At 44.2% G+C, this 25,476-nt stretch overlaps 1 protein-coding gene across 1 annotated transcript; it reads right to left on the reverse strand.

Moving 5' to 3' along the window:
• Positions 1-8,531: 8,531 nt before the first annotated feature.
• Positions 8,532-24,957, reverse strand: LOC123054648 (uncharacterized). Its single transcript, XM_044478459.1, has 22 exons — positions 24,637-24,957; positions 23,571-23,650; positions 23,114-23,390; positions 22,159-22,907; positions 21,864-22,032; positions 21,332-21,656; positions 20,676-20,931; positions 20,367-20,583; positions 20,075-20,167; positions 19,778-19,939; positions 19,590-19,684; positions 19,305-19,431; positions 18,913-19,247; positions 17,218-18,418; positions 17,119-17,143; positions 15,317-15,528; positions 14,848-15,085; positions 13,600-14,595; positions 10,733-12,229; positions 9,483-9,601; positions 9,247-9,386; positions 8,532-9,025 (listed from the first exon to the last, which is right to left on the reverse strand). Exons 1-22 carry the CDS (start codon positions 24,715-24,717, stop codon positions 8,680-8,682), a joined length of 7,740 nt encoding a protein of 2,579 aa, XP_044334394.1. The 5' UTR covers positions 24,718-24,957; the 3' UTR covers positions 8,532-8,679.
• Positions 24,958-25,476: the final 519 nt, after the last annotated feature.

Here is a 25,476-nt window from a genome sequence, read left to right on the forward strand (position 1 = left end):
TTCCAGCTGGAGACCTTTCCCTACAAAGGAAAGTTAATTTTTCTTAACCACCCACATCTTCAGGGGTGGCTTAGAAGCAATGAGTCTAAGTGCAGCATCTGAGAACTTTGGCTTTGGAGCCCTAGCAAATAGCCTTGCAGGAGCTGAATAATACTCATATGAATAAGCAGAATAGTTCTTAGTCTTATGAACATAGCGGTTTGATGATATGCGCTCATATTCATAAGATTGAGTATGATTTCCCTGCAAAACATTGGCGTTAGGGTGACTCTTGTGAGTCCCCTGTCTGTATGAAGCCTTTGGACCATATGAAGCCTTTGGTCTGGGGTTTGTCTTCTTCCCTTGTGGTGTCATGATGACATTCACAGGAAGATTCTCAAGACACCTTTTGGGCACCCAGATCTTCTTCATAGGTGGTCCATTCCTGCAGTTAGTACCAATATACCTGGCAAACACTTCACCGTTCTGATTCTTAAACAGTTTATAGTTTGCATCAAAGGATTCATCAATGACAATCGGGTTAGCACAGGTGAAGCCAGATAAGGTGGATGGGTCCACTGAAGGTCCCTTTGCAGCAACCCATGTGGTTTTGGGGTACTGCTCAGGCTTCCAGTAAGAACCATCAACATTCATTTTCCTCTCGAACCCGACACCCTCTTTTCTAGGGTTTCGGTTGAGAATCTGCTTTTTGAGGACATCACATAGTGTCTGATGCCCTTTGAGACTTTTGTACATCCCAGTCTCAAGCAATGTCTTCAACCTAGCATTTTCATCAGCAATAGTAGTGGTATCCTCAGCGGAGGGGTTAATTACCACATCAGCAGTTGAAGATATTGTGACAGCAGTAGCAGTAGAACATTCAGCAACAGAAGTAGCGTTATCACGCTCAAGGAATTTTAGACATGGTGGTTCAAATCCTTCCTGAGCGGGACTGATCTATTGAGCGCGAAGTGACTCGTTCTCTTTTTGAAGATCTTCATGAACTGCTCTCAATTTCTTGCTTCCTTTGAAGATAATCATAGGAAAGCTTTTCATGAGTTGTTGAGAGCGTTTCATGACGACTTTCTAGTTCCTCATACTTAACATGAAGATTTTTTATGTCTTCAATTAAGGACTGAGATCGGGTCATTTCCGCGTCCAACAGGTCATCGCTTTTGTCTAACAGTTTTTGAATATGTTCCATACCTTTCTGTTGTTCAGTTGCAATTTTAGCAAGTGTTTTGTAGCTGGGTTTGGATTCACAATCAGAGTCATCTTCACTTGATGTTTGAAAGTAAGCATCGCGTGAGTTTACCTTGGCACCACGTGCCATGAAGTAGTAGGTGGGGGCAGAGTCGTCCTTGTCATTAGCATCAGCGTTGGTGAAGGAGCCATTGTCTTCAGTGTTGAAGATGGACTTGGCAACATAGGCTATGGCTAGAGCCAGACTTGCAACACCAGAGTCGGACTCCTCCTCAGACTCCACCTCTGCCTCTTCAGAAGCAGACTCCTCCTCTGAATCCATTTCCTTGCCAACAAAAGCACGAGCCTTGCCAGATGAGCTCTTCTTATGTGATGAAGACTTGGAGGAAGACTTGGAAGAAGACTCTGAGGATATCGTCTTCTTCTTGTCATCAGAATCATATTCCTTGCTCTTCTTCTTGTTGTTGTTCTCATTGTCCCACTGAGGACACTCAGAGATAGTGACCAGGTTTCTTGCACTTGTGGCATGTTCTCTTCTTGTGGTCATGAGTGGAAGCTTCATCATTTCTTGAGCTGGATCTTGAAGACCTTCTGAAGCCTTTCTTCTTGGTGAATTTCTTGAACTTCTTCACAAGCATAGCAAGCTCCTTTCCAATGTCTTCAGGATCCCCAGAACTGCAGTCAGATTCTTCTTCAGATGAGGAAAAACTTTTGCCTTCAAAGCGCGAGTACGTCCATAGCTAGAACCATAGATCTCTCTTTTCTCAGATAACTGTAACTCATGTGTGTTGAGGCTCTCAAGTATGTCAGACGGATCGAGAGTCTTGAAGTCAGGGCGTTCTTGGATCATTAAGGCTAGGGTGTCAAACGAGCTGTCAAGTGATCTCAGGAGTGTCTTGACGATTTCATGCTTGGTGATCTCTGTGGCGCCAAGAGCATGAAGCTCATTTGTGATGTCAGTGAGGCGATCAAACGTGAGCTCGACATTCTCATTGTCGTTTCTCTTGAAGCGGTTGAAGAGGTTGCGAAGAACACTGATCCTTGAGTCTCTCTGGGTTGAGACGCCTTCGTTGACCTTGGACAGCCAGTCCCAGACTACTCCCTCCGTTCCAAATTATTGGTCAAAGAAATGGATGTATTTAGAACTAAAATACATCTAGATACATCCATACATGCGACAAGTAATTCGGAACGGAGGGAGTAGCTTCCAAGTTTCCAGAGCACTCACACGGCCATACTGTCCTTTGGTCAGATGACCATAGATGATGTTCTTGGCAGTAGAGTCCAGTTGAATGAACTTCTTGACATCGGCAGGGGCGACACCTTCACCGCCCTTGGGAACGCCATTCTTGACGACGTACCAGAGGTCGACATCAATGGCTTCAAGATGCATACGCATCTTATTCTTCCAGTAGGGGCAATCAGTGCCATCGAAGACAGGGCACGCAGCGGAGACTTTGATTATCCCTGCAGTCGACATAGCTAAAACTCCATGTGGTTAAACTGAATCACACAGAACAAGGGAGTACCTTGCTCTGATACCAATTGAAAGTGCTAGTATCGACTAGAGGGGGTGAATAGGCGATTTTTATGAAAGTCTTCAAAACATGGGAGTTTCGAAAACAAATGATAGAAATGAACCTATAGACATGCAGCGGAAGGTAGACTACCCTAGACAAGCCATAGTCAAGCAAGTAATGAAGCTAAAGCATGAAGACTATTAGCAACTAGGTAGTATGGATCAAGATGGAAGATAGTGTGAAGCCAAACAACAATAGTCGTCACACAGTGAAGTCAAACAGATAAGTCAACCAAGCAAAAGACTTCACGAAGACAAACTGTAAATAAGTGAAGGAAGAGATAGAACTAGTTGCTTGATGAAGACACGTGATTTGTTGGACCAGTTCCAGTTGTGTGACAACTGTACGTCTGGTTAGGGAGGCTGAGCTTTAACTCAGAAGACCGCGTCTTCACCTTATTCCCCTTGAGCTAAGGACACTTAGTCCTTGCCCAATCACTCTGGTAAGTCTTCAAGGTAGACTTCCAAACCTTCATAGAGTTCGTTCACCGGCAATCCACAATGACTCTTGGATGCTCAGAACGCGACGCCTAACCGGCTGGAGGATTCACAGTTCTCAAGTGTAACAAGTCTTCAGGTCACGCGGACAGAAAGACTTCAGTGATGCCTAACACTCTTTCGCTCTGGGTGTTTTGGGCTTTGTCCTCGCAAGGATCTTTCTCTCAAAGGCTTCGAGGTGGGTTGCTCTCAAACAACAAAAGCCGTGCACTAACTCTGAGCAGCCACCAATTTATGGTGTAGGGGGTGGGCTATTTATAGCCACTAGGCAACCCGACCTAATTTGTTCGAAATGACCCTGGGTCACTACGGAACTGACACGTGTTCCAACGGTCAGATTTCAAACACACGCGGCAGCTTAACTTGGGCTACAAGTAAGGCTGACTCATCCAGCTTTGGATAAGATTTGCTCTCATTGTCTTCGCTCGAAGACTTAGGATTTGGTTGAGCATCACTTCAGTCACTCTGACTTTGTTCACTTGGACCCCACTTAACAGTACGGTGGTTCCTATGACTCAACAAAGAAGAAAGGAAACTACGAAACAGCTACGTCTTCGCACTCCATAGTCTTCACGTGAATGTCTTCTCGAGTCATAATCTTCATTGTGAATATCTTCACATACCATCATTGTCTTCAATGTCTTCATACATTTTTAGGGGTCATCTCCGGTAGGTAAACCGAATCAATGAGGGACTACTACCTGTGTTATCCTGCAATTCTCACAAACACATTAGTCCCTCAACCAGGTTTGTCGTCAATACTCCAAAACCAACTAGGGGTGGCACTAGATGCACTTACAATTTGTCATCAAGAAAGCAATAGCAATAAACTGAATGATTAATATGCTAAGCTAACGGATGGGTCTTGTCCATCACATCATTCTCCTAATGATGTGATCCCGTTATCAAATGACAACACATGTCTATGGTTAGGAAACCTTAACCATTTTTTATCAGCGAGCTAGTCTAGTAGAGGCTTAGTAGGGACACGGTATTTGTTTATGTATTCACACATGTATTTAAGTTTTTGATCAATACAATTCTAGCATGAATAATAAACCTTTATCATGCATAAGTAAATATAAAATAACAACTTTATTATTGCCTCTAGGGCATTTTTTTTAGTTTCCCACTTGCACTAGAGTCAATAATCTAGATTACATTGTAATGAATCTAACACCCATGGAGTCTTGGTGCTGATCATGTTTTGCTCGCGGATGAGGCTTAGTCAACGGGTCTGCTACATTCAGATCCGTATGTGTTTTGCAGACTTCTATGTCTCCATCCTTGACCTTTTCATGAATGGAGTCGAAGCGTCTCTTGATGTGTTTGGTTCTCTTGTGAAATCTGGATTCTTTCGCTCTAGTGTTGTCACAAAATGATTTTCATTGGACCCGATGCACTGGGTATCACACCCAGATCGGATATGAACTCCTTCATCCAGACTACGTCATCAAGTTCTACTTTCCTCCCACTCACTTCTTTCGAGAGAAACTCCTTCTTTAGAAAGGATCCATTCTTGGCAACAAAGATCTTGCCGTCGGATCTGTGGTATAAGGTGTACCCAATTGTTTTCTTAGAGTATTCTATGAAGACGCACTTCTCTGATTTGGGTTCGAGCTTATCAGGCTGAAGCCTTTTGACATAAGTGTCGCAACCCCAAACTTTAAGAAACAACAACTTAGGTTTCTTGCCAAACCATAGTTCATACGATGTCATCTCAATGGATTTAGATGGTGCCCTATTTAACGTGAATGCAGCTGTCTCTAATGCACAACCCCAAAACGATTGTGGTAAATCGATAAGAGACATCATAGAACGCACCATATCGAATAAAGTATGGTTACGACGTTCAGACACACCATTACGCTGTGGTGTTCTAGGTAGCATGAGTTGTGAAACTATTTCACATTGTTTTAATGAAGGCCAAACTCGTAACTCAAATATTCGCCTCCGCGATCAGATCGTAAGAACTTTATTTTTTTTGTTACAATGATTCTCCACATTGCTCTGAAATTCTTTGTTTCGGTCAATTTGTGAAGGCTAGCGATAGGCACCGGGCGCCCTGCCGAAGTTTCGGTGACGGACGGTCACCTGTGCCCGTGAGGGGTAGGAGGTGAAGGAGGAGGCGACCATGCATGGCGGCGAGCATTGGGGAAAGGAGGCGCCATGGTGGCAAGCGTCAAGGGAGTTCGCAGCAGAGGGGAAAGAGATAAGAACGAAGAGAAGAGATGTGTGTGGGGCCACATGGACGATGTGTTGCCCTAGCATTGGTGGGTACAGCTGCGCGTGGGCCGCTTCGGTACCCCCCCCCCCCCCCCAACACATTAACGGATGAGATCTTTCTATACCCCTTCATAACAAAGGGTATGATGGTCTTTACGCTGGTGACAATTTTCTTTTGAGACAGCCCGCGAAAATAAACAGTGGCTAACAATAGCCTGGCCCGGCCCAACAGCAAGTCGTCTATCTGAAACACTGGAAAATCCTAAAAAGATATGCATGCGACAGGTATTTTGAACACAAGACCTTGCACTCTCAGGCATATGAGCCAACTACTACACTGACCCAACTATAATGACAAAAGAGCAGCGCGGTGTCTTAAGACTATTAACAGCGACATAGCTGAACAATTTTTTAGAAATTTGAACGTGACTTTTTTGAACACAAAAGAAATTGAAAATTGATTTTTTTTTTGCGAACGACAAAATTGATTTTTTTAACATGCATACAAATTTTCCGAAAAGTAGAACTGATTTTAAACTCTGAATAAATTTTGAAAACCGAGATTTTTTTCGAAATTCTGAATAATATTTGAAAACACAAACAATTAAAAAAACTGATTTTTTTCTGAAAATGCGACCATTTTTTGATACTTTCAAACTTTTTGAAAAATATGAATAAATAAATAAATATGCTGGACATTTTGTAACATTGCGATTTTGAAAAAAAAAACCGAGTAACCTTCTAAAAGGTTCCAGACTGGAAAACTGGCCTGGTATGAACAGTTAGGGAATTCTTTTCAAATCATAGTTCTCGCCACCCTTTATGCCATCAGGTGTGTGCACGTCATCGTAAGGGAAATCTTTTTTAGGAAATCTATCATCGCACGTCATCGTGAGGGATTTTTTTTAGGAAATCTATCAACACATTCTCTTCTTCTTCTTCTTCTTCTTTCATGTTACCGGGTTTGTACGACACACCGTCTTTATTCAATCTCTTTATTACTCTCTACGTTGTTGAATGTGTAAAAAAGTGTTATGGGACGGACTCTTCCGACTTAACCAAAAACTCTATGTTGTACATGACGTACTTGTGGACTTTCCTTAAATATACTCAAATTTTGCAGGCAACTGGGCATTGTCATCCTAGCACTCGTCGCAAAATTTGAATGAATTCGGACACCAAACACACGTTGGGTCACGTTCGATCAGTATTTTAGGCATTATTCACCGGGAAAACCCTAGAAAATGTGCGAAATGTCAAAAATAGATGAAACTTGGTTTGGATGCTTTCCATGAAGATAGAATGATGTGAAAAAAATTGGGTCCATTTGATGAATATGTAACAAAAAGTGCTATGGGACGGACTCTTTTGACTTAACCGAAACCCCTATGTTGTACATGATGTACTTGTGGACTTCCATAAAATATACCCAAATTTTTTAGGTTGCTGGGCATGGTCATCCTAGTACCCCACACAAAATTTGGACGAATTCGTACACAAAACACACGTTGCGTCATGTCTGGTCAGCATTTTAGGAATTTTTCATGCAGAAACTGTAGAAATTGCATGAAATCTAGAAAATAGATGAAATGTGGCGTGGACGCTTGCCATGATGATAGTATTCTGTGGAAAAAAATTGGGTCCATTTGATGAATATGTAAAAAAAGGTGCTATGGGACGGACTCTTCCAACTTAACCGAAACCCCTATGTTGTATATGATGTACTTGTGGACTTTAATAAAATATACCCAAATTTTGCAAGTAGCTGGTGGGCATGGTCATCCTAGTACTTCACGCAAAATTTGAACGGATTCAGACACCATACACACGTTGTGTCACATCTGGTCGGTATTTTACGGATTTTTCACCAGGAAAACCCTAAAAATGCATTAAATGTAAAAAGTCGATGAAACTTGGCATGGATGGTTGCCATGATGATAGAATGTTGTGGAAATTTTTTGGGTCTATTGGATGAATGTGTAAAAAAAGTGCTATGGGACGGACTCTTCTGACTTAACCGAAACCCCTACCTTGTACATGATGTACTTGTGGACTTTCACAACATACACCCAAATTTTGCACGCAGCTGGGCATGGTCACCCTAGTACTCCATGCAAAAATTGAACGAATTGGTAAACATACGCTGCGTCACGTCCGGTAAGTATTTTAGGGATTTTTCACTGAGAAAACCCTAGAAAATGCATAAAATAACAAAAAATAATAAAACTTGACATGGATGCTTGCCATGATGATAGAATACTACGAAAAAAATGGATCCACTTGATGGATGTGAAAAAAATGCTACGTGACAAAAAATGCGTCACGGGACGAATAATACAAGAACCAAAAAAGGCTTAATTTTAAAACAATACAACAGTCATGAATGCTCTCATTTTGAAGAATATGAACTGTTTGTATGAACCATCCTAGTTCGGACTAGTGAATATTCATGGTAGCAGTCCATATCCTAAACAAATAGTACATTGAAGACCGACGCTTATGACAAGTAGAGGAAATGACTATTTTCTTCTGGTTCGTCTTTCCTCTCGCTCGGACATAGATTGTTCACATGAGTTTTTGGAAAAAGTCACGGGTTTTAGAAAAAGTTTGTAAAAATTGAGACACGTTCGTGGATCTGAAAATCGTTCATGTATTTTAAAAAAAAAACACTGATTTGAGAAAAAGTTCACAAGTTTAAGATATTAGACACGGACTTGAAACACAGTTCACAAATTTATGAAAATTTCAGGATTTTAGAAAAATTTCATGAATTTTAGAAAGGAAAAGAAAAAAAAATGAAAAAAAGAGAAGGAGATCGAGAAAATTAAAAAATATATTAATGGGCCGACCCTCATACGTACGGCCTGTGCGGACGAAAATGGATATGATGAGTGAAAAGACTATATTGCCCTTTATACGTTTTTTTTTGGGGGGGGGGGGGGGGGTGTACCGAAGCGGGACAGTTGCGAAGGGCCAGTGACGATGCGAGTGCTGTAAAAAGTAACGGGTGAATACTATAGCATTTAGATTGATCAGCACCCGAAAAAACAAAATGCACAGCCAGTAGCACCAAAGCAGCAAACCATATACATACATGCAAGCAAAACAAGCCCTCGGCCATGAGCTGGTTTTACAGTGACCGTACAAAACAAGTTTCTCCAATACAGGCGGGGACCTACAGCCGCTACATCAGCTCACCTCTTGAAACAACCTTTGTGCGGTTGTTTGGGCTTCTTCTTGCTCTTCTTCATCCGAGCCGCCTTTTGTGCCGCCGCTTCCTCCTCCTTCACCCATTCCGCCTCCTTGTCTGAGCATCCAGTCCATTCGTCGTGTTCGTCAGTCTGCGACTGGACATCGGTCTCGTTGTCTGAGCATCCAGTCCATTCGTCTGTCTGCGACTGGACTTCGTTCGTCCTGTCGTCTTCCTTGGTGGACGCCCTTTTGGAACACAGGAAGCTGATGATCATCTGCAGTTTGTTCTCGCCATCTTGCCACATTGAGTACAGATCCTCCAGAGTCAGACAAGCTGTCTTCTCCATCCTGCGCAAATGGCACAAGAATTAGGGATCACCTAAGTCATGCATGTTTTACACTAGAAGGTACTCCCTTAGTTGCATATTAATCGCTGATTTAGTACAGTACATACCATGCAGAAAAAAAGAGGATGCTATTACAAAGATGTCAGCCATACCTGACTATCAATTGCACTACTGTATTTACACAACAAGATCAGAGCTGGTGCTGATTCGACATCAGCTTACCTGGTAGAACGTTCTTCAAAGTGACTGCTGATGTGCCTGACCTCTTCCAACAATTGTGCATCAATCTTTTCTTGGAAGCCTGTCTGCGCCAGCCATGAAAGGGTAGTCCTAAGGAACTGGACAATTAATCTTGCATCTTTCTGCAGAAGATCAGCTTTTAGAATAACTTGGCAGTTGCAAAGCAATGCGACAAAGTGGAAAATAACAAAACAAGCATTGTAACATATGAAGCTCACCTGGCCTTGCTTGTTGACTTGAAACCTCTCAAACATATCCCAGAAGGGAGCATTCTCATCACTTAAAGATATTTCACCTGTACTCTCCACCTTATTAGTATCTTGTACAGCCCTAGGAACTTATGAGAGTTAAGACAGCCTTTTTTAATAGAACAAAGTTTATAGTCGGCGATGGTAATGATACTCGCTTCTGGGAGGACACCTGGCTTGGTGAGACTCCGTTGGCGTTACAGTACCCAACTTTGTATCGTATTGTGCATCGTCGTGATGCGCTTGTGGCAACGATTATGCAGGCCACACCCCTTAATATTCAGTTTAGAAGGGTGCTTGTCGGTAATAGATGGGAAGCTTGGCTTCATCTGGTGCGTAGACTGATGGAGGTTCAGCTACAACATCAGCCCGATCAGTTGTGTTGGAAGCTTACTAGGTCTGGACATTTTACCGTTAAATCGATGTACATCGATGTTATCAACTCGAGTGTCATTCCTAACTCCAAACATGTTTGGAAAGTTAAAGTTCCTTTGAAAATCAAAGTGTTTATGTGGTTTGTCCATAAACAGGTCATTTTAACAAAGGATAACTTGGTTAAGCGCAATTGGATAGGATCTACTAGGTGTAGTTTCTGTGATCGGGATGAAACCATTAAGCATCTATTCTTTGAGTGCCCGTTGGCAAAAAATTTGTGGCGCTCCGTGCAAATTGCTTTTAACATTACTACTCCGAGTTCGGTCGGGTCGTTATTTGGAACGTGGCTGGATGGGATAGAGTCCGGTACAGCTAGACATATTCTTGTAGGAGTTTGTGCGTTGTTATGGGCAATTTGGAACTGCAGAAATGATTTGGCTTTTAACAGAATAACTACTATTCATGTTTTGCAGGTTGTATTCCGAGCTACGGCGTTGATCCGTATGTGGTCCCTACTCACTCCGACGGAGGCCAGGGAGCGTTTGGTTACTGGATCTGTCCGGTGGGAGATGGTAGCGCGGGATATATTCAACCGGTTTGGATGGCGGTCATGTAATAGGATTGGCAATTAGTTTCCATACCTAGTTTTCTGCCAGCCGGTTGTGGCTTTATGGCCTTTTTTTTTATCTTCCTGACGAGGTCTATGTGAGCTCAACGTAGTTTTCTTTTACGACTTTTTGACATTGTGGAACCTATTTTATTTATCAAAGTGGCCGTATGCATCCTCCTGATGCAGAGGCCGGGGTATCACCCCTTCTCCAAAAAAAAAGGAATGTTTTCGTTACCATCAGATTTTTCTGGCAGTGCAGCCTTTTGCTTTACACAGCCTGGCTCTTCAGAACGAAGAAGAGCCATTATCTTCGGAACATGCAATTCCTCCTTGCTAATCATGTAGGCATTTAAGTTTGGACAGACTGCTCGGGCTTTGCGTGAGCCCACTATAACTACCATAGGATCTCCGACTGCGTCCAGTGCGTCAGCAAGCACTCTTGTGAAGTTGCTCGGCGTGCGAGGCCTTATTTGCAAAGCACGGACCATCTTCTCAGAAAACTCCAAAGGTAAATCCACAAAGATTCTGCGCCGCTGAAGAGTGCTTGTGAGATCATAGCAATTCTGCAGATCATGAGCCAGGGTTCCTTTTTTGAACACAAGCTCATGAGTTAGGATCAGAGGATAAAGTGTGACCACTAGTCTCCGGAGGACGTCGGAGTATGAACTAGGACTTGACGTCTTCTGTACCCATTCCCAGAGCATATCCTTCTCTGTCAACAGAGTCATAATTGCCTCAAATATGAAACGCCCTGATGAGAGTGCCAAGTGATTAAGATCGTAATCTGGGCTCAAATTAGATGCCAGGCAGGTGTCAAGGTAAACCTTGCTGGTACGGCACTCCAGCATATTCACCAACAGAGACTTGGTGCAGTATACACAACCTTTCTGTAGAAGGTATGATGAAGCCATGAAACCAAGGCACTCCATCAGACCCACATAGCATAGTGGGGATATATAGTCCCGTTCATCCCTCCGCATCACACGACTGAAGGTGAACTCAAGAGCACGCTTAAAGTTCAATATCAAGGGGGGTCTATCAACACCGGTACCAAGAAATCTCTTCAAAGAACGATAAAAATCTGCCCACCTGGGATTTTTGTCCAGGTAATGTACTAGTCTTGAAAGTAGCGCATCATCCAGTTGTGCTGTATGAAGCAGAAGCATGGTTGTTCTCCCAAGATGCCCATGAGTCAAATTTTTATCTGTTCGCCGAAGGTGTGCACTAAGAGAATCAGCAATCAACCCATATGCAGCGGGTGAGTCAAGTATACGCAAGAGGCTCCTTGTTGTCCCATCTCTCCACGCAAGAAAAATTAACTCAAAGAAGCGACGCTCACAGAGAATAAAGAAGTTTCTTAGCTTCATTTTTGGCATACTGAACTGTGGTTCTTCCAAAAACTTTTCTATCTCATTTATAATAACGTTTGTTCTCACCAGGGTATACAAAGATTCTGGCTTTGGAGAAATTTGAACAAATGACTCCAACTTCTTGAGTACACTGAAACCAACAGAAGACATCTCATTCATCCAGAAATACTGAGCACACGAGTGACACCGAGGGGCATCCAGCAAACATCTGTTGCCATCTTGCTGCAAAGAACTGATGCCAGCATTAGAAAGCCAACTTGCATTCATGTTAAGTACAACATATCTGTCAACTTCATCATCATTTCTCAATCCAAAGTACTTGGCGAAAAGATCTTCATACATAACTGCGTAGTCATTTAATTCTGGACCATCAGTGTGGCGAGAGTTATTTACCCAAAACCATCACACTTGGGGCTAGGGTAACAGGTCAGGACCAGATTTGAGCCAGGTCACAAAAAACCACCAGTTCTGAGCCTAACCTGTAACGCGGAGCACTGACGGGCTGATTTGGCCGCGAAAACAGCAAAACCGACAGGTTGGGCCCACCTGTCGAGCTGACATGGCATGCCTATGTGGACAAATACGTCGAGGTGGAGATGGGACCCACATGTCATTGACTCAGCGCCTCCTTTTTCATTTTTCTTTTTTATTTACACCTCCTTTTTCGTACGGGCATTTCATCAAATAGGTTCTGGACGGCGACGCCATGGAGAAGCTCCGTGCCGGTCAACCGGAGTCGCCAGCCGCGGCGGCGCCGCCGCACGCTTCGCGCCGTTCAAGGTCAGCTGTGCCCGTCAACGTGGTCCTTCCCCCTCTGCTGCAGCGACCTTGCCGCAGTCACCATCCTGCCACCGGCCATCGTCGTGCGCCCACGCACCCGAGCTCCGGGAGGTGTGGTGTCGGGGGTCATGGGGAGCGGCGGAAGCTCGTGCACCTCCCCATGGAGCACCGGCGGGGCAGGCGTGGAGCAGCCATGGAGCGCTCTTGCGCCGGGATAGGAGGAGGCCCGCAAATCCGCCGGCGATGGCAACGACGACGCGAGGTCGCCCGCGCCCAGAGCGAGCTCGCCGTCGGGATGCTTGCCTCCGTATGGTCCACCTCAATCCGCCGCAGCGACCTTGCCGCGGTCAACGCGCCACCGGCCATTATTGTGAGCCCGCACGCCCCACTGCCGCAGCGCAGCTCAGCGCCGCTGCCCCATCGCGGCACGTCCGGCCGCCGCATCGCAGATCAGCGGGGCCGGCCCCATCCCCCGCGGCACGTCCGGCCGCCGCCGCGCAACTCAGCGCCGCCGCATCCCTCCACCATCTCCCCGCCCGACAATCAACGCCTCCGCCGTGCGCATTGACGGCAACAGCCGCAGCTTGTCTGCCTCTCCATGGAGTGCCGGCAAGGGAGGGGGAGATAGGTGGCCGCCGCCGCTAGGGCCAGGAGAGAGGGGGGAGAGGAGGACGGCGGCGTGCTCGCCGGAGCAAAGGAAGAGGTGCCGTGGAAGAGAAAGTCAGAGATGAGGAATAAAACAAAAGGGGGGGAAATATGTGACGCTGACAGGTGGGTCCCCCGTCCACGTCAGATTTTTTGTCCACATAGGCATGCCAACTCAGCCTGACAGGTGGGCCCAACCGGTCAGTTTTGCTGTTTCCTCGAGCAAATCAAACAATCAGTGCTCTTCGTTACAGATTAGACACAATTTCGGTGGTTTTTTTTGACCTGGCTCAAATCTGGTACTGACCTGTTATCCTAGCCCCAAGTGTGGTTGTTTTGGGTAAATAACTCGTGTGGCGAAGATGAGATAGTGCGTTGAGTATGATCGACTTCCAGCGATTCCAGGCATTAAACAGAGTCTGGGGTGACATCTGATTAGAAGCCAGCATATTATTACAACTATTTTCATCTTCAGATCCTGGCCCTATCTCTAAATTGTATCCAGAGGTTCGAGACTGAAGATGAACATCAATAATTGAACGGGAAGCAATAAATTCAACAAACAAGTTCCCACATTTTCTGCCCTCAAGCAAAGTGCAAGTTAAATCGGGAAGAGACTTAATCACATCTGACAGTGCATCAGCTTCCAGGCAAACGAAACCGTAGAAGCAATCAGATACCTTCTTCGCCATCTCTTTGGCTTCTGCAAGCAACTCTTCCTTCTCTGGATTTCTTTTGGGAGGGCACCCTTTATTATTTAAAAACCACAAAGAATTTACAATGATGTGGAGGAGGAGAAGCCGCGTTGCATCCTCAAACAAATCTGCCTTCTCAAGCATTTTCACCTCCAGTAAGACATCTCCTTTATGCTTTGCTATCCCTGCAGCTTCAACGAAATTACCCTTTTTCATCTCTATACTAAACAGTTCCTCAAGAAGATTCCTAGACTTCAAGAATGCCTGTACATTATCCATAGAACTGAAAGCCTTAACAAAAGGCATCATACGCTTTATGTCACCACACTCAAAATAATGTTGAGCACAATTATCTAGATACTCTGATCTAATTGCAGAAACCTCCAAGGATTTTGAATCCTCAAGCAAATGTTCCTCTTCCAACTGTTGCAGAAACTGCAAGCCCCGATTGAATAATTGTTTTCCTTTTGAGCACATGGAGAAACACTTGGTGTAACATTTAGCTTTGAAGAACACTTCAGCTGCCTCCGTCCAGCATTCAGCCCTAGCAAAGCAGTCACCAGCATCCTCAAGTCTAGAAGTACCACAGTTTTGCATGTAAAGCATACCTAAGGCAATGCAAGGAACACAATGTTTAGTCAGACAGAGTTTTCTAGAGCGTGAGGTAACACTCCATATGAAAGGTAAGAATTGGCGTATCTGCAATTTAAGTAGGGGTACCATTTCAAAACAATATTTTGAGATTTGATGGCATTTACTTATAAGGCAACTCTTTTAGAACAACTTGCCATCCGTAGACCGTTACGATATGATGAAATCTCAAATGGACATAGCTTGGAAATTACGAAGAGTTGTCCGACCTGCTCTTTTGTAGTCGCCTAATTTGATATAACACGTAGCAGCTCTCTCATGCATTCCTATGGACTCGTAAATCTCTGACGCTGTTTGCAATGAAGCCTTGCCTAACTCCAAATTTGTGGAGATGGCATGGTCAGCAGTCACCACAAGTCCAGCAGCTCTTGCCCATTTCTCTCTGTGTGCATCACCAGCCTTTCCGAAACACATGGTAGCCATCTCGAATTGCTCCTCATTGAATAACTACAAAAAAAGAGAGAACTTGTGACATGGAATAAGAATGGTAAAAGACAAGTACAGAAAAACTATAAGTGGCCATGACCCGCCTAACAAAAAATACGTGTGCATACAACAACTGTGAGAAACAAAAACCCCATGAATTTAACAAGATTAAGAACACTCACTAGGCAACATAATGCATGGCATGATAAACTAAAATTGGCTTTGCAGACCAAACAAGTAAAGATCACTAACCTTGGTTCCCCGTAGCCTCCAATCATCAATGCTGCTCCCTGTTTGCATGGCTTGAATGAGGGAAGAATCAAGTAATCTAACTTCTACAGGGCACAACTTCTTCCAGTAGTCAAACATTGGTCGGCAGTAATCATCTGTATTTTCGCATATCCACAATCTTTGCCTAGTGCGTGTTTTTTTTAGAAAAGGAGGATGACCCCCGGCCTCTGCATCTGGGCGATGCATACGGCCACTTTATTAATTATTCTCACAAGACCTTACAAAGTCATACAACAGTAAGACTAAAGCCGCCGTCTAAGCAACAAACTGTCGCTACACCTATCAAGTTGATGAAGGGGCGCAGATAGCCTGGGCCTAATACCAAACAGACATCGCAGCCAAGCCTAACATCTAAGACCCGAGACCCCAACCTAGCCACTTGCCGGGTCTGGGACACACACTGGTCCGGCGTGCTCTCAGAGGCCGCCGCCGCCAACTGCCACCGCTCCATCTTCAGAACTGTACTGATGCATCAACCATGCTCGGTGCAGCTATCGTCGACGCCACCACGGCGCCCAACGGCACCTCCTCCCTGCGCGCAAACAGCTGAACACGTCGCGGTCGCCACTGATACAACTCAGCGCCATGCTGCCAAGTACCACCAGCCGACACAGCTTGAAGTCCTTGGAGGATCTGTCGTGCGTAGCACCTGCCGACCAGGCATGACCAAGCGTAGCACCCGTCGATCAGGCATGACTTGACATCTCCACCGAAGCTCCGTGCAAGACGAAGCCGCTCCACCTCCTGCCTCTGACTTTCAGCACTGCTCCACAAACGATGCTCCCAAGAGAGAAACGACACCGCAGTGCCACCATCATCCGGTCTGGAACACCAGATCCTAGGGTTTCCCCCGGAGCAGTACGAGTGGGTCGATGGTAGTCACATGACGATGCCTTCATCAAGGTAACGACATGGAACGCCGCCATCGCCCGCCATCGGCTCGGTTTTCACCGGAAACTACGTCTCTCCGACTCGCAGCTGGTGCTAGATGACGGATCCCAAGATTCGAACACCCAGCCTCAGGTCGACCACCTCTGACGAAAGAGATGACCACCACCGCCGGCTGCACCGGTCAGAACAGATCTGAACGAAGGTGCCACCGACGAGACCACCAGGCCCTCCACGCCGCCATCGCCGATCTGAAGGCAGCACGCACGCCACCGCAGCCAAGCCGGCCGCCGCCGACCGCAGCTGCCGCCGCCGCCCGAAGGGCCATCCGCAGCGCCCGCAGCCCTGGCCGCCGCCCGCGACTGGGCCGCCCGCAGCCAGGACGGGCCGGCCTCCCGCCGCCTGCTACAGCCATCCGCCGCGCCGCAGATCCCAGATCGGTCGCGCCACCACACGCCTTGGGGTCCGCCCCACCCCGGAGACGCGCGCGAGAGGAGATCCCCCGCCACCGCCGTCGGCCCCCGGGCTTAGCCCGGCGGCATCCTCCGGCGGCGGCGGAGGGAGAGGAGGAGGGAGTTTGCGGCGGCGGCGACTAGGTTTCTGGCTCCGCCCGAGTCGCCCTAGGGGGAGGACGACGCGGGGGCTAGGGTGAATCTCCTTTGCGGCGCGGCGGATGGCTGCGTGTGATTGCAACATAGAGTTGCTTCAGCTCTGAACAGAGTAGATAATGCTTGCTTCTGTCAAAACCTGGGTGAGAGGTCTCCTCGGAGTGTGCTATAATAGATTTATGTTTCATGTAGCCATACAGAACTCTCCATTTATTTCTTAAAGGCGACGAACAAAAAAGTTGTACAACAGCACATCCTACAAAATACCTCTGAAGTAAGTACACTCAACATTCTGAAACAGCGCATTTTACAACTGAAATATTTTGCAAAATGAACAAAGACGAAACTGAATTTATAGGCCCATACCTGAAACTCAAGGCCCTTACATTCAACAATAGTCAGAACAAGAGCTTGTTTACCAACAACATCAATAATTTGTTTTTTGGTAGCATCATCACGAACTAATATGACTTGCTGAGCACCAAACCCATGCAAATTACCATGTTGACTTTTGTTTTCTCCAAAAATTCTCATAATAGCATTTTCATCGTTATCAGACTCCAGCAGCACAGGAGCTTCTCCGTATACCAGTCCATTCTCTGGATTAAGCTTGTCAACACTTGATGGGAAAAAGAAGCACAGAGGCCTCATGATACTTTGTGCCATACGGAGGATGCCACAGTGTGTGCGGGAATTTTGAGACAATTGGAACATATCAGAGAGATGGGATTTCTCCCCATGTTTAAGTCCTTGTTTAGACGCCTCAGTTTCTGTGAGGAATGCAGTATAAAAAAGTGAACGGATATCTTCAAACCTGAAATCGATACCTCTTGCTATAGTCTGAGCAGTGTCACCAGCAAAAAGGAAGCCTTCCTTGATGTTCCTGCAGACATACTTAAGAAGTGCTATTTGTGTCATGGTCAGATCCTGTACCTCATCTATGTAAACAAAATCCACCAAATCTCCATTGTAGCCATCAGATACAAAACTAGTGTGAAGACTACTGACAAAATCTGACAAATCAAACTCCCTGGCAGAGCATTTCATACTTTCATATTCAAGGAATATATCATAAATTTTATTTCTTTTCTCTTTGCTCAAAGACGAAATTCTTTTATCTGAGAGCATCACATAATCTTGTCTTCCCAGTTTGCCAGTATAAGGCCCCCTTGCTTGATATGTGCCCTTAATGTGAGAGACTATTTCAGTGAAAACAGTGGACACATCAAATTTCTTTGTCAGGTCTTTATTAAAACGAGACCAGTAGAAAGTAGCAAATTTTTCATAGGTAACTTCATTCAATTCAATAAAAGTCTGCACTGCACGAGATCTTGAACGGCCTCTCTCAAAGCTAGACTTCATTTCACCATAAAATACATCCAAAAATGATGTCCGGCATGTTCCATCAAGCATCATCAAAAACTTACGATATGTTATAGTAAGAGGATAGTGCTCATGAGGTAGATCACAAAAATTGTCAGGAATTTCTGTAAACTCTTCCAGGTCATCCATGACGTCATGCATGCGAAGAATGCTTGGCTGTTCAGAGACATCACCAGTGCCAAATCTATATAGGGTTGAAATAAATAAAAACATAAAATAAGCAAAGTGAATATCTTTCACAGAAATCACTGAACCAGCTTGCAATATATATTTTCATAAAAGAGCCCCAAGCATGGCTCAATTTTTTTAGTTATGTGAGTGCACGCCCAGCCCAGCATAGCCTGCGAATGGGGGAGGAGCCCCATGGCATTTTTTGGTTAAGAAGAAGGTGTGGGACATCAGGTTTTAATCCGTGAAATAAATTCCGCCAACAGGAATCGAACTTTGGTCTGCCAAGGCGCACAGCCACGCTCTTGCCACTGGGCTATACGCCCATCCACAAAATCGTATCTTAAAGAGAAAATGCACTTCAAATGACCCTTAAAGGTACAGTGAAAAAAGTTGAGCCAACTCATGCACACATTTCTGTCCACTTTAAATGGATGTATCAAAATCATTTCCAAAATGGTGTAAACATATGTAGTACTTTTAAACAGGGGCCCGATTCAACAGACTTACCTTTTAAGTCTGTAGATGTAATCTTTTATGGCTGAACATAACTTTGGGCTCACAGTGATAAATATTTGTTTCACAGAACATTCTCCTCCATTCTTTAGTGGCATAAGTTTATTGTCATCTGCCGCAGACACGGCTCCATCCAAATTTAGACCTTGGGATGCGATCGATGACAGTTTCTCTTTTTGAATCATTTTCATTGTCAATACAGTGGTTTTTCCGATGCCCGACCTCCCAAGTATAAAACTAGTGAGCGGGAATTGGATAATCACCTGCTCTTCATCACTCAGTTCAAAGGGGATGTTGATTTCAGACCCATCAGTAGCTGTCAGCAAATGCTTTGCCATTCCAGATGATAAAGAGTAGAATTTCATCAGCAAGAAGCTTTCGCTTACTTTTGAATTTTCCATGGCATATGATGTATACACGAGACCATGTTCTTCATGAGCATCCACTTTGCAATCCATGTTATAGCGAATAATAGCATGTCCAACATCCCAAACCATAGGAACTTCCAGTTTCCTGTTATCCACGACAAAAAGGAGGGCAAAAATTAGAAGAATGCCTACATGCATTTCATTTCTAGGCACGATATTTACAAAGAAGTTGATCAAGCATCAAAGGATAATGAAAAATTGAAGAGGCCAGAGTATAGCCCATTAACAACAAAATACTCATACCCCTGTGTCTGCACTCTCCTGCAGTGATCCAGGTAATCATCCGTGTACATGGAAAACAAATTCTGGAAACGTTGAACAATTCTTGCAACATTTTGCTGTGACAGTAGGTCCCAAATTTTTATTATCTGGAAATACTTTCTCTTGGTTTTCTCCATGTCAATACTCCATACGAGATACAGGTCTCTAACCTTGTATACTTTTGCAAGATGAGAAGCACCTGGTATGTCAAGGTTCTTAACTGTTGTCCTCCAACCAGCTCCAAGTTTGATAAGCTTTTGGAGTATTTCCCTCCTGAGCTGTGGTGATTTGAGTTTGGTGAAGGACTTCCTAAACTCATCGCTAAGAATGACCTGTTGAATGTACAAATACAAAAAGCGCAACCTGAGAAAAATGAAGGAACAGTATATTCTTCAAGAAAACTAGGAGGTTCACAAGATGGTATGTACTCTATAGAGAAGAACCATATAACTGAGAAAGCATCTTACAAAATAGCACATGTCCCTGAAAGCATCGTACAGAGGAAACAGCCTAGCAGAGACAAGCGAACCACATACATGATTCCAGAAAGTGAGACATGTCTGTTCATGAACACACACAAAATCACACTATGAAGTAAGTGTATATTCAGTAAAACCTAACTCCGTGACAACAAGAATGAGTCTCACAAGACACATGTACATACATGTGGTTCGCATTCTGGGTAAAGTAAGTGCAGTGACATATTAGAAAATATGAAAGTATGTTTAAAGCCAAACTGGCTAAAACCATGGTACTTACCTTCCATCTGGTATTGGTGAAAACCACCGAATCAGCATTAAGAAGATCATCAAGTTCATCAAGCTCTTGCTTTACTTGCAAAACCAACCTACAGATGGTTGCGTCATTAGTGGCACTGAAAACACATTTACGTCTTTCTGCATCAGCAACAAGGTCTGTCCATTCGGTCCCACTTTTATACAGTGTACGAGCATTCCCAACAATCCAAAGACAGTGCCTGCATGAAATAGAACATCAGATATATATCATCAGTCTTACATACTTTGAACATTAATAAAAACAAGGGAACGCAAAAAAATTGATGCACACCTTGCTCTAGTAAGAGCAACATTTGTTCTTTGGTTATCAGCAAGAAATCCAAGAACTCCTCTCCCATTGGATCTAACAGTTGATAGTATTATTATATCATCCTCTTCTCCTTGGAAACCCTCAATGGACTTCAGCCGCACATGAAAGCCATCACATTTATCGTACTTTTTGCCAAGTCTAGTTTTAATTGCATCAACTTGAGCATTATATGGAGAGACCACGCCGATGCTGAAACATTGGCCTGTCTTTTTCCAAGCTGCAGAATAATCTTAAGTGGTCAAATTTTGGACAAGGCTACTGAAAGAATTTTCTTCAGCAAACTTAAGTTGATTCTGCATCACCAAGTCATTGAAATGTCACTGTTTTCCACTCTGATAATAATAAAAAGTTGCTTAAGTGGGACCATGCAGTGGATAACAACTCTAATAGAGCATAGTATTTAAGCCTTCATGTTATCTACTAAATGTACTCCTTTTTAAAATAAAAATGTATGCAGTACAAGAAAGGAAGACCATGTATGCTTCAAAATATCCCGTGTTATATTAGCCTTTTTTTTGTGGGTACCATGTTATACTAGCCAAGTAACTTCATAAAAAAATTAATAACTACAAATGATATTAAGGTTAAGCAAATGATATATTTCAGCTTAGACATACATTTAAAGATGGTATGGATTAGGTGAAAAACAATAGCAACTTCAACCATGTTTCTCCGACTGTTTCCTGTGCCCTCTTTGTCTTCCCTTCCATCAGCGACATTTATTAACGTGTAGCTGCCAAAAGGGAGGCATGTGAAATCCTTATTATAGCTAGAAGACAGGACATTGGAACCATCTAACATTTTCCTCTCATAAAATTGAGCATTTGGAAATAAGCTGATACAAGGATTCATGCGATACTGCATATTCAGCAAATGTTTTTCAAATTTTAGCTTAACCAGTCTCTTAAAAAGACTTGTTCCAAGTCCAGCTTCTTTACATACCTAGAGACAAACAATTAAAGGTAAGAATTGGGACTATCAAAAACAGATCAATGACAAACGGAACATAAAAGGAAGATACACCCTTCACAATTTTTTCAAGAAAAAAGTGTTGGGTCATTTCAGTATCACAATTTTATCTTGTTGATAAATGCACCAGTGACTAAGAAATGAAACAAACAATATAAAGTGGGTGAGGCAAAACCTTACTTTGCTTTTAACCATCGCACTCAGCTGACAGTCATCCCTGACCAAAACAACATATTTTAGCCAATGTAGCCGTAGTGAGATCACCAATTCACACTCCCGCACTTGAGCAGCCTCATTAACAATTAATACATCGAGCGGTGCAATATCCATGTGATGTAACTGATAAGAGCTAGAGGTGGTACAGAAAAGAAGTGTTGCATTACATATGCAGTAGTTCTTGACCCAGTTTTTGTCTACTCCAGTGGGTAAGTTAAGCAAGTGTAGCAGATCTTTAAGCAACTTTATGCATGTGTACCTTGCTTCATCCAGTTCCTTCTCAATAGAAGATATAGGCTTTGCACAAACAGAGTTTGCAGTTGACAGACAACCAAGGCCCCTTTTCAAGCCCTCATCGGTCAAGTCTACGTCACTAAGAAGGGCGCCAAATTTTTCCAGCATCTTAAGCAACATAGATATATTTATGACACTATCATGAGAAAAGCACCTTCCAGGAAGATGAGCCCACAAATTCATTATGCATCTTTTCAGAGCTATTGCTGTCGCATCCAATTGCTTCTTTGTGAAGTCCAGAAAGCACACTGGATCAATTTTTCCATCATCCTCGAGAAGCATATCATACCGTGAAGCGCAGTCTTCTAAAAAGGATACCATTGAAGCTATTATGTAGTTCCATCCTGACGACGATGAAAAGCTTTCAACAAGTTCGTCGACACGAAAATCCAAGAAAACTTCCTGAAGATCATCGGTGATGTCCATGTTAGACCTGCTCCCAAATAGCAAGATATCTCCAAGAGAAAAAGGTAGACCATTTTCATCAATGTGCTCATTGAAATCCTTCAATTTTTTAAGGAAACGAGTGCAAACTCCAACGACAGCAACATTAGTGGGAGCACAAGTAAGAGTTCTGCATTTCAAACATGCCAAAACCCACAATAAAGCGCTAACCATCTTGGTCTTTCCAGTACCTGGTGGACCCCATATAAGCTTCATGAGGTTCACATGCCCACATTGTACAGTTGAGATGATAGATTTGATAGCATCCACCTGTGATTCATTCAGCTTAATCGAAAGTAGTTGCTCTGTGAAAGAAGCCAAACAGCCCTAATCCTGTTTAATACGGACACCACAAACATCCTCACCCTGCAACAGAGCCAACAAAGAGGAACTCAAAAAGTTAGGTCCCATACCAATTTATAATGGTAATGAAAATAGCTAGTAAAACTAAAATGCAAGTATTCATGTGATATTACCAGATTTGTGGGGGCTAAGAGGGACTTGATTACTGTGAAATTGTTATCCATGTGGCAATCAAAGGTAAGTGCTTTCCATATCCGCATGTTTGTCGTGATATTGTTGAGAAATATTGCATGCTTCAGTTTGTTTAAGTCTTCTTGCAAACCAACATTCTTTGCAACTTTGACTCTGAAGCCCTTCTGGTATTCATCATCCATAAAAACCTCAGTAACCATTGCCAAGCAGTATGTCATGCCATGGTGGTTTAAGTCCTCTACAGATTCAGGTTTTATGCTAGACAAAATAAATATGTCACCATTCCTCATAGTATAATTCCCAGTAGAAAACCCATCATCATTATCCCAAAAGTCCACATCCATAAAGTATAATCCCGATTTCCCTGCTACCTCCATGGAACGTATTCTCGACGAGGGTGCTTCACTGATGAGTTAAAGGCGTGAGCATAGATCTGACCTTGTTTCTTCAATCAGAGGCACACGAAACGATACGAGATAGTGATCAAGTGATTTGAAGTTGCAGGGAATGGTCACAACCTGAACACAAATGAGATCATAATTGATAAATAAGAAAGACATGATTATAGCTAGCAAAAGATTCTCCAACAGTTCCTTGAGTAGAGAATGCAATTAATGCTAGCAGAGTCGATTTCAATTTCATATAATGAAGAAGCAGCGATGATCAATACAGGGCTGAAGCTGCTCATATCTCAAGGAGGTTACCGCAGTCAATCATAGACACAATGTTTTTCATAGCAATACAAGTTATAACTTGTGCCACCAAATGGTACAACATTGCGGCATGTCTCTCTCTCACTAGGATACAACATAAGTTGCACGCCTACCATCATGCTCCCAACAGCTAGCAATTTAAAGCTTATGGCACATCATGGTCACAAAAAATTAGTGTGTCATTCTTGCCAGCAGCAGTGAGCACCTACACTACACTCAGCCAGTAACGTAAGAATCATGCATGACATCTGGTTAGCCCAGAAATGGCAATGTGCCTACACTACACTACACTACACTACACTCAGCGTGCAAGTGTGCAACAATCATGTTAATACAGTCCAGAAATGGCAATCAACACTTATAGCAAACCAAAAGGCATTGAATTTGCGTTGGTAAGCACATGAAAATCGCGCTTCCATGACACGTGGACAGAAACCCCCTCTAAACCCGAGCGCTGCGCACGGGCAACACACAGACAGAGCAGAGCAGAGCAGCATCAATCAGTTGGAGCTTCAGACAACAGACCCAACTTGGATTACGCATAAGAGGCAGCGAACAACAGCCCGCTAACGGAAAAAAAAAATCACCGGATTTAAGCACGAGTAGTCGGAGTAGAAACCTAGCTAGCGCACATCCGCGCGCGCACACACGCTTCGGCGGTCCGTACGACGTACGCGCAGATTCGGGGGAAAAATGCTCAAGCTTGCAAAACCGCGCGCCCGCTCGCAGAAATCATCGTCAGGAACTAGTAGCAGCGGCAACCGCGGGGTGGATGGATGGCGCAGGCGTACCTTGTCCCTGTAGAGGTCGTCGTCGGTGATTTCCTGGGCCGACCAGGAGAGCACCACGTCCTCCAAATCCACCTCCCCCATGCCGCCACCGGGGCTGCCGCGCGCTGTCTCCCCCCTCTTGGTCTCGCTCTCGCCCTAACCCGAGCAAGATGGCGGCACTTGCGAGGAGGGGGGAAGGAAGGGGGTCGGTTTCTTGGTGGTCTTGGCTGTCTTGGAGGAGGAGGAGTCGCTTGCTGTGTGCAGAAAAGCAGAGCAGGAGCGATCAATGGGAGAAGGGGAACTGGGGGAAGGTGGGTCTGAGACGATCAGTACAGTGTACTGCGCAGAAATCTTTGGGATGGGAGAGGGAGAATGCTTTTGGGTCTTAGGATTCGGGCCCTTTTTCACGGGGCGGGGCAGGTGGAGGAGGAAGGGAGGCCGGCGCGATGACCGGCAGCGCGACAGTACAGCACCGGTAGAACTTGTTCTCGGTTTGGTCCTGAGACCATCTCTGCCACACCCCTTAAAAGTGGTCAAGTCCTCATAACTTTTGCGTTCTAACGTTTTGATAAAAAAATGTTTATAACAGAAATCGTAAAAGTGGTCCAACCCGTAATTTTTTAAAAGGGCAACGTAAAAGCGGCTGAGCTGGGCTGGAGGAAGAAGCTCATATCCGAGTTTTAAAGTTTGTTTTTACCGTATCTATTCGGCCGTAACTAAAATAAACCCTAAAAATACCCTTTTTTACCTTTATCTCAGTTTTACAATTTGTAGTTTTAAGGGGTCTGCTAGAGATGCTCTAATACTCCTAAAACAGTCGTTTTTGTAACCCGTCACGACGCAGCTATCCAGACCTCATTG

The sequence above is a fragment of the Triticum aestivum genome, chromosome 2D, assembly GCF_018294505.1.
Source record: "Triticum aestivum cultivar Chinese Spring chromosome 2D, IWGSC CS RefSeq v2.1, whole genome shotgun sequence".
Classification (NCBI taxonomy): Eukaryota; Viridiplantae; Streptophyta; class Magnoliopsida; order Poales; family Poaceae; genus Triticum; species Triticum aestivum.

What these genes read in the sequence shown, in the direction of transcription:
- LOC123054648 (XM_044478459.1), bottom strand. Translation starts at nt 24,717, where the DNA reads ATGGGGGAGGTGGATTTGGAGGACGTGGTGCTCTCCTGGTCGGCCCAG. An exon ending in AATCCATACCATCTTTAAAT is followed by an intron (nt 20,932 to 21,331) that starts GTATGTCTAAGC and finishes ATTATTCTGCAG; the next exon opens with CTTGGAAAAAGACAGGCCAA. An exon ending in ATGCCATGGAAAATTCAAAA is followed by an intron (nt 19,248 to 19,304) that starts GTAAGCGAAAGC and finishes GGAATGGCAAAG; the next exon opens with CATTTGCTGACAGCTACTGA.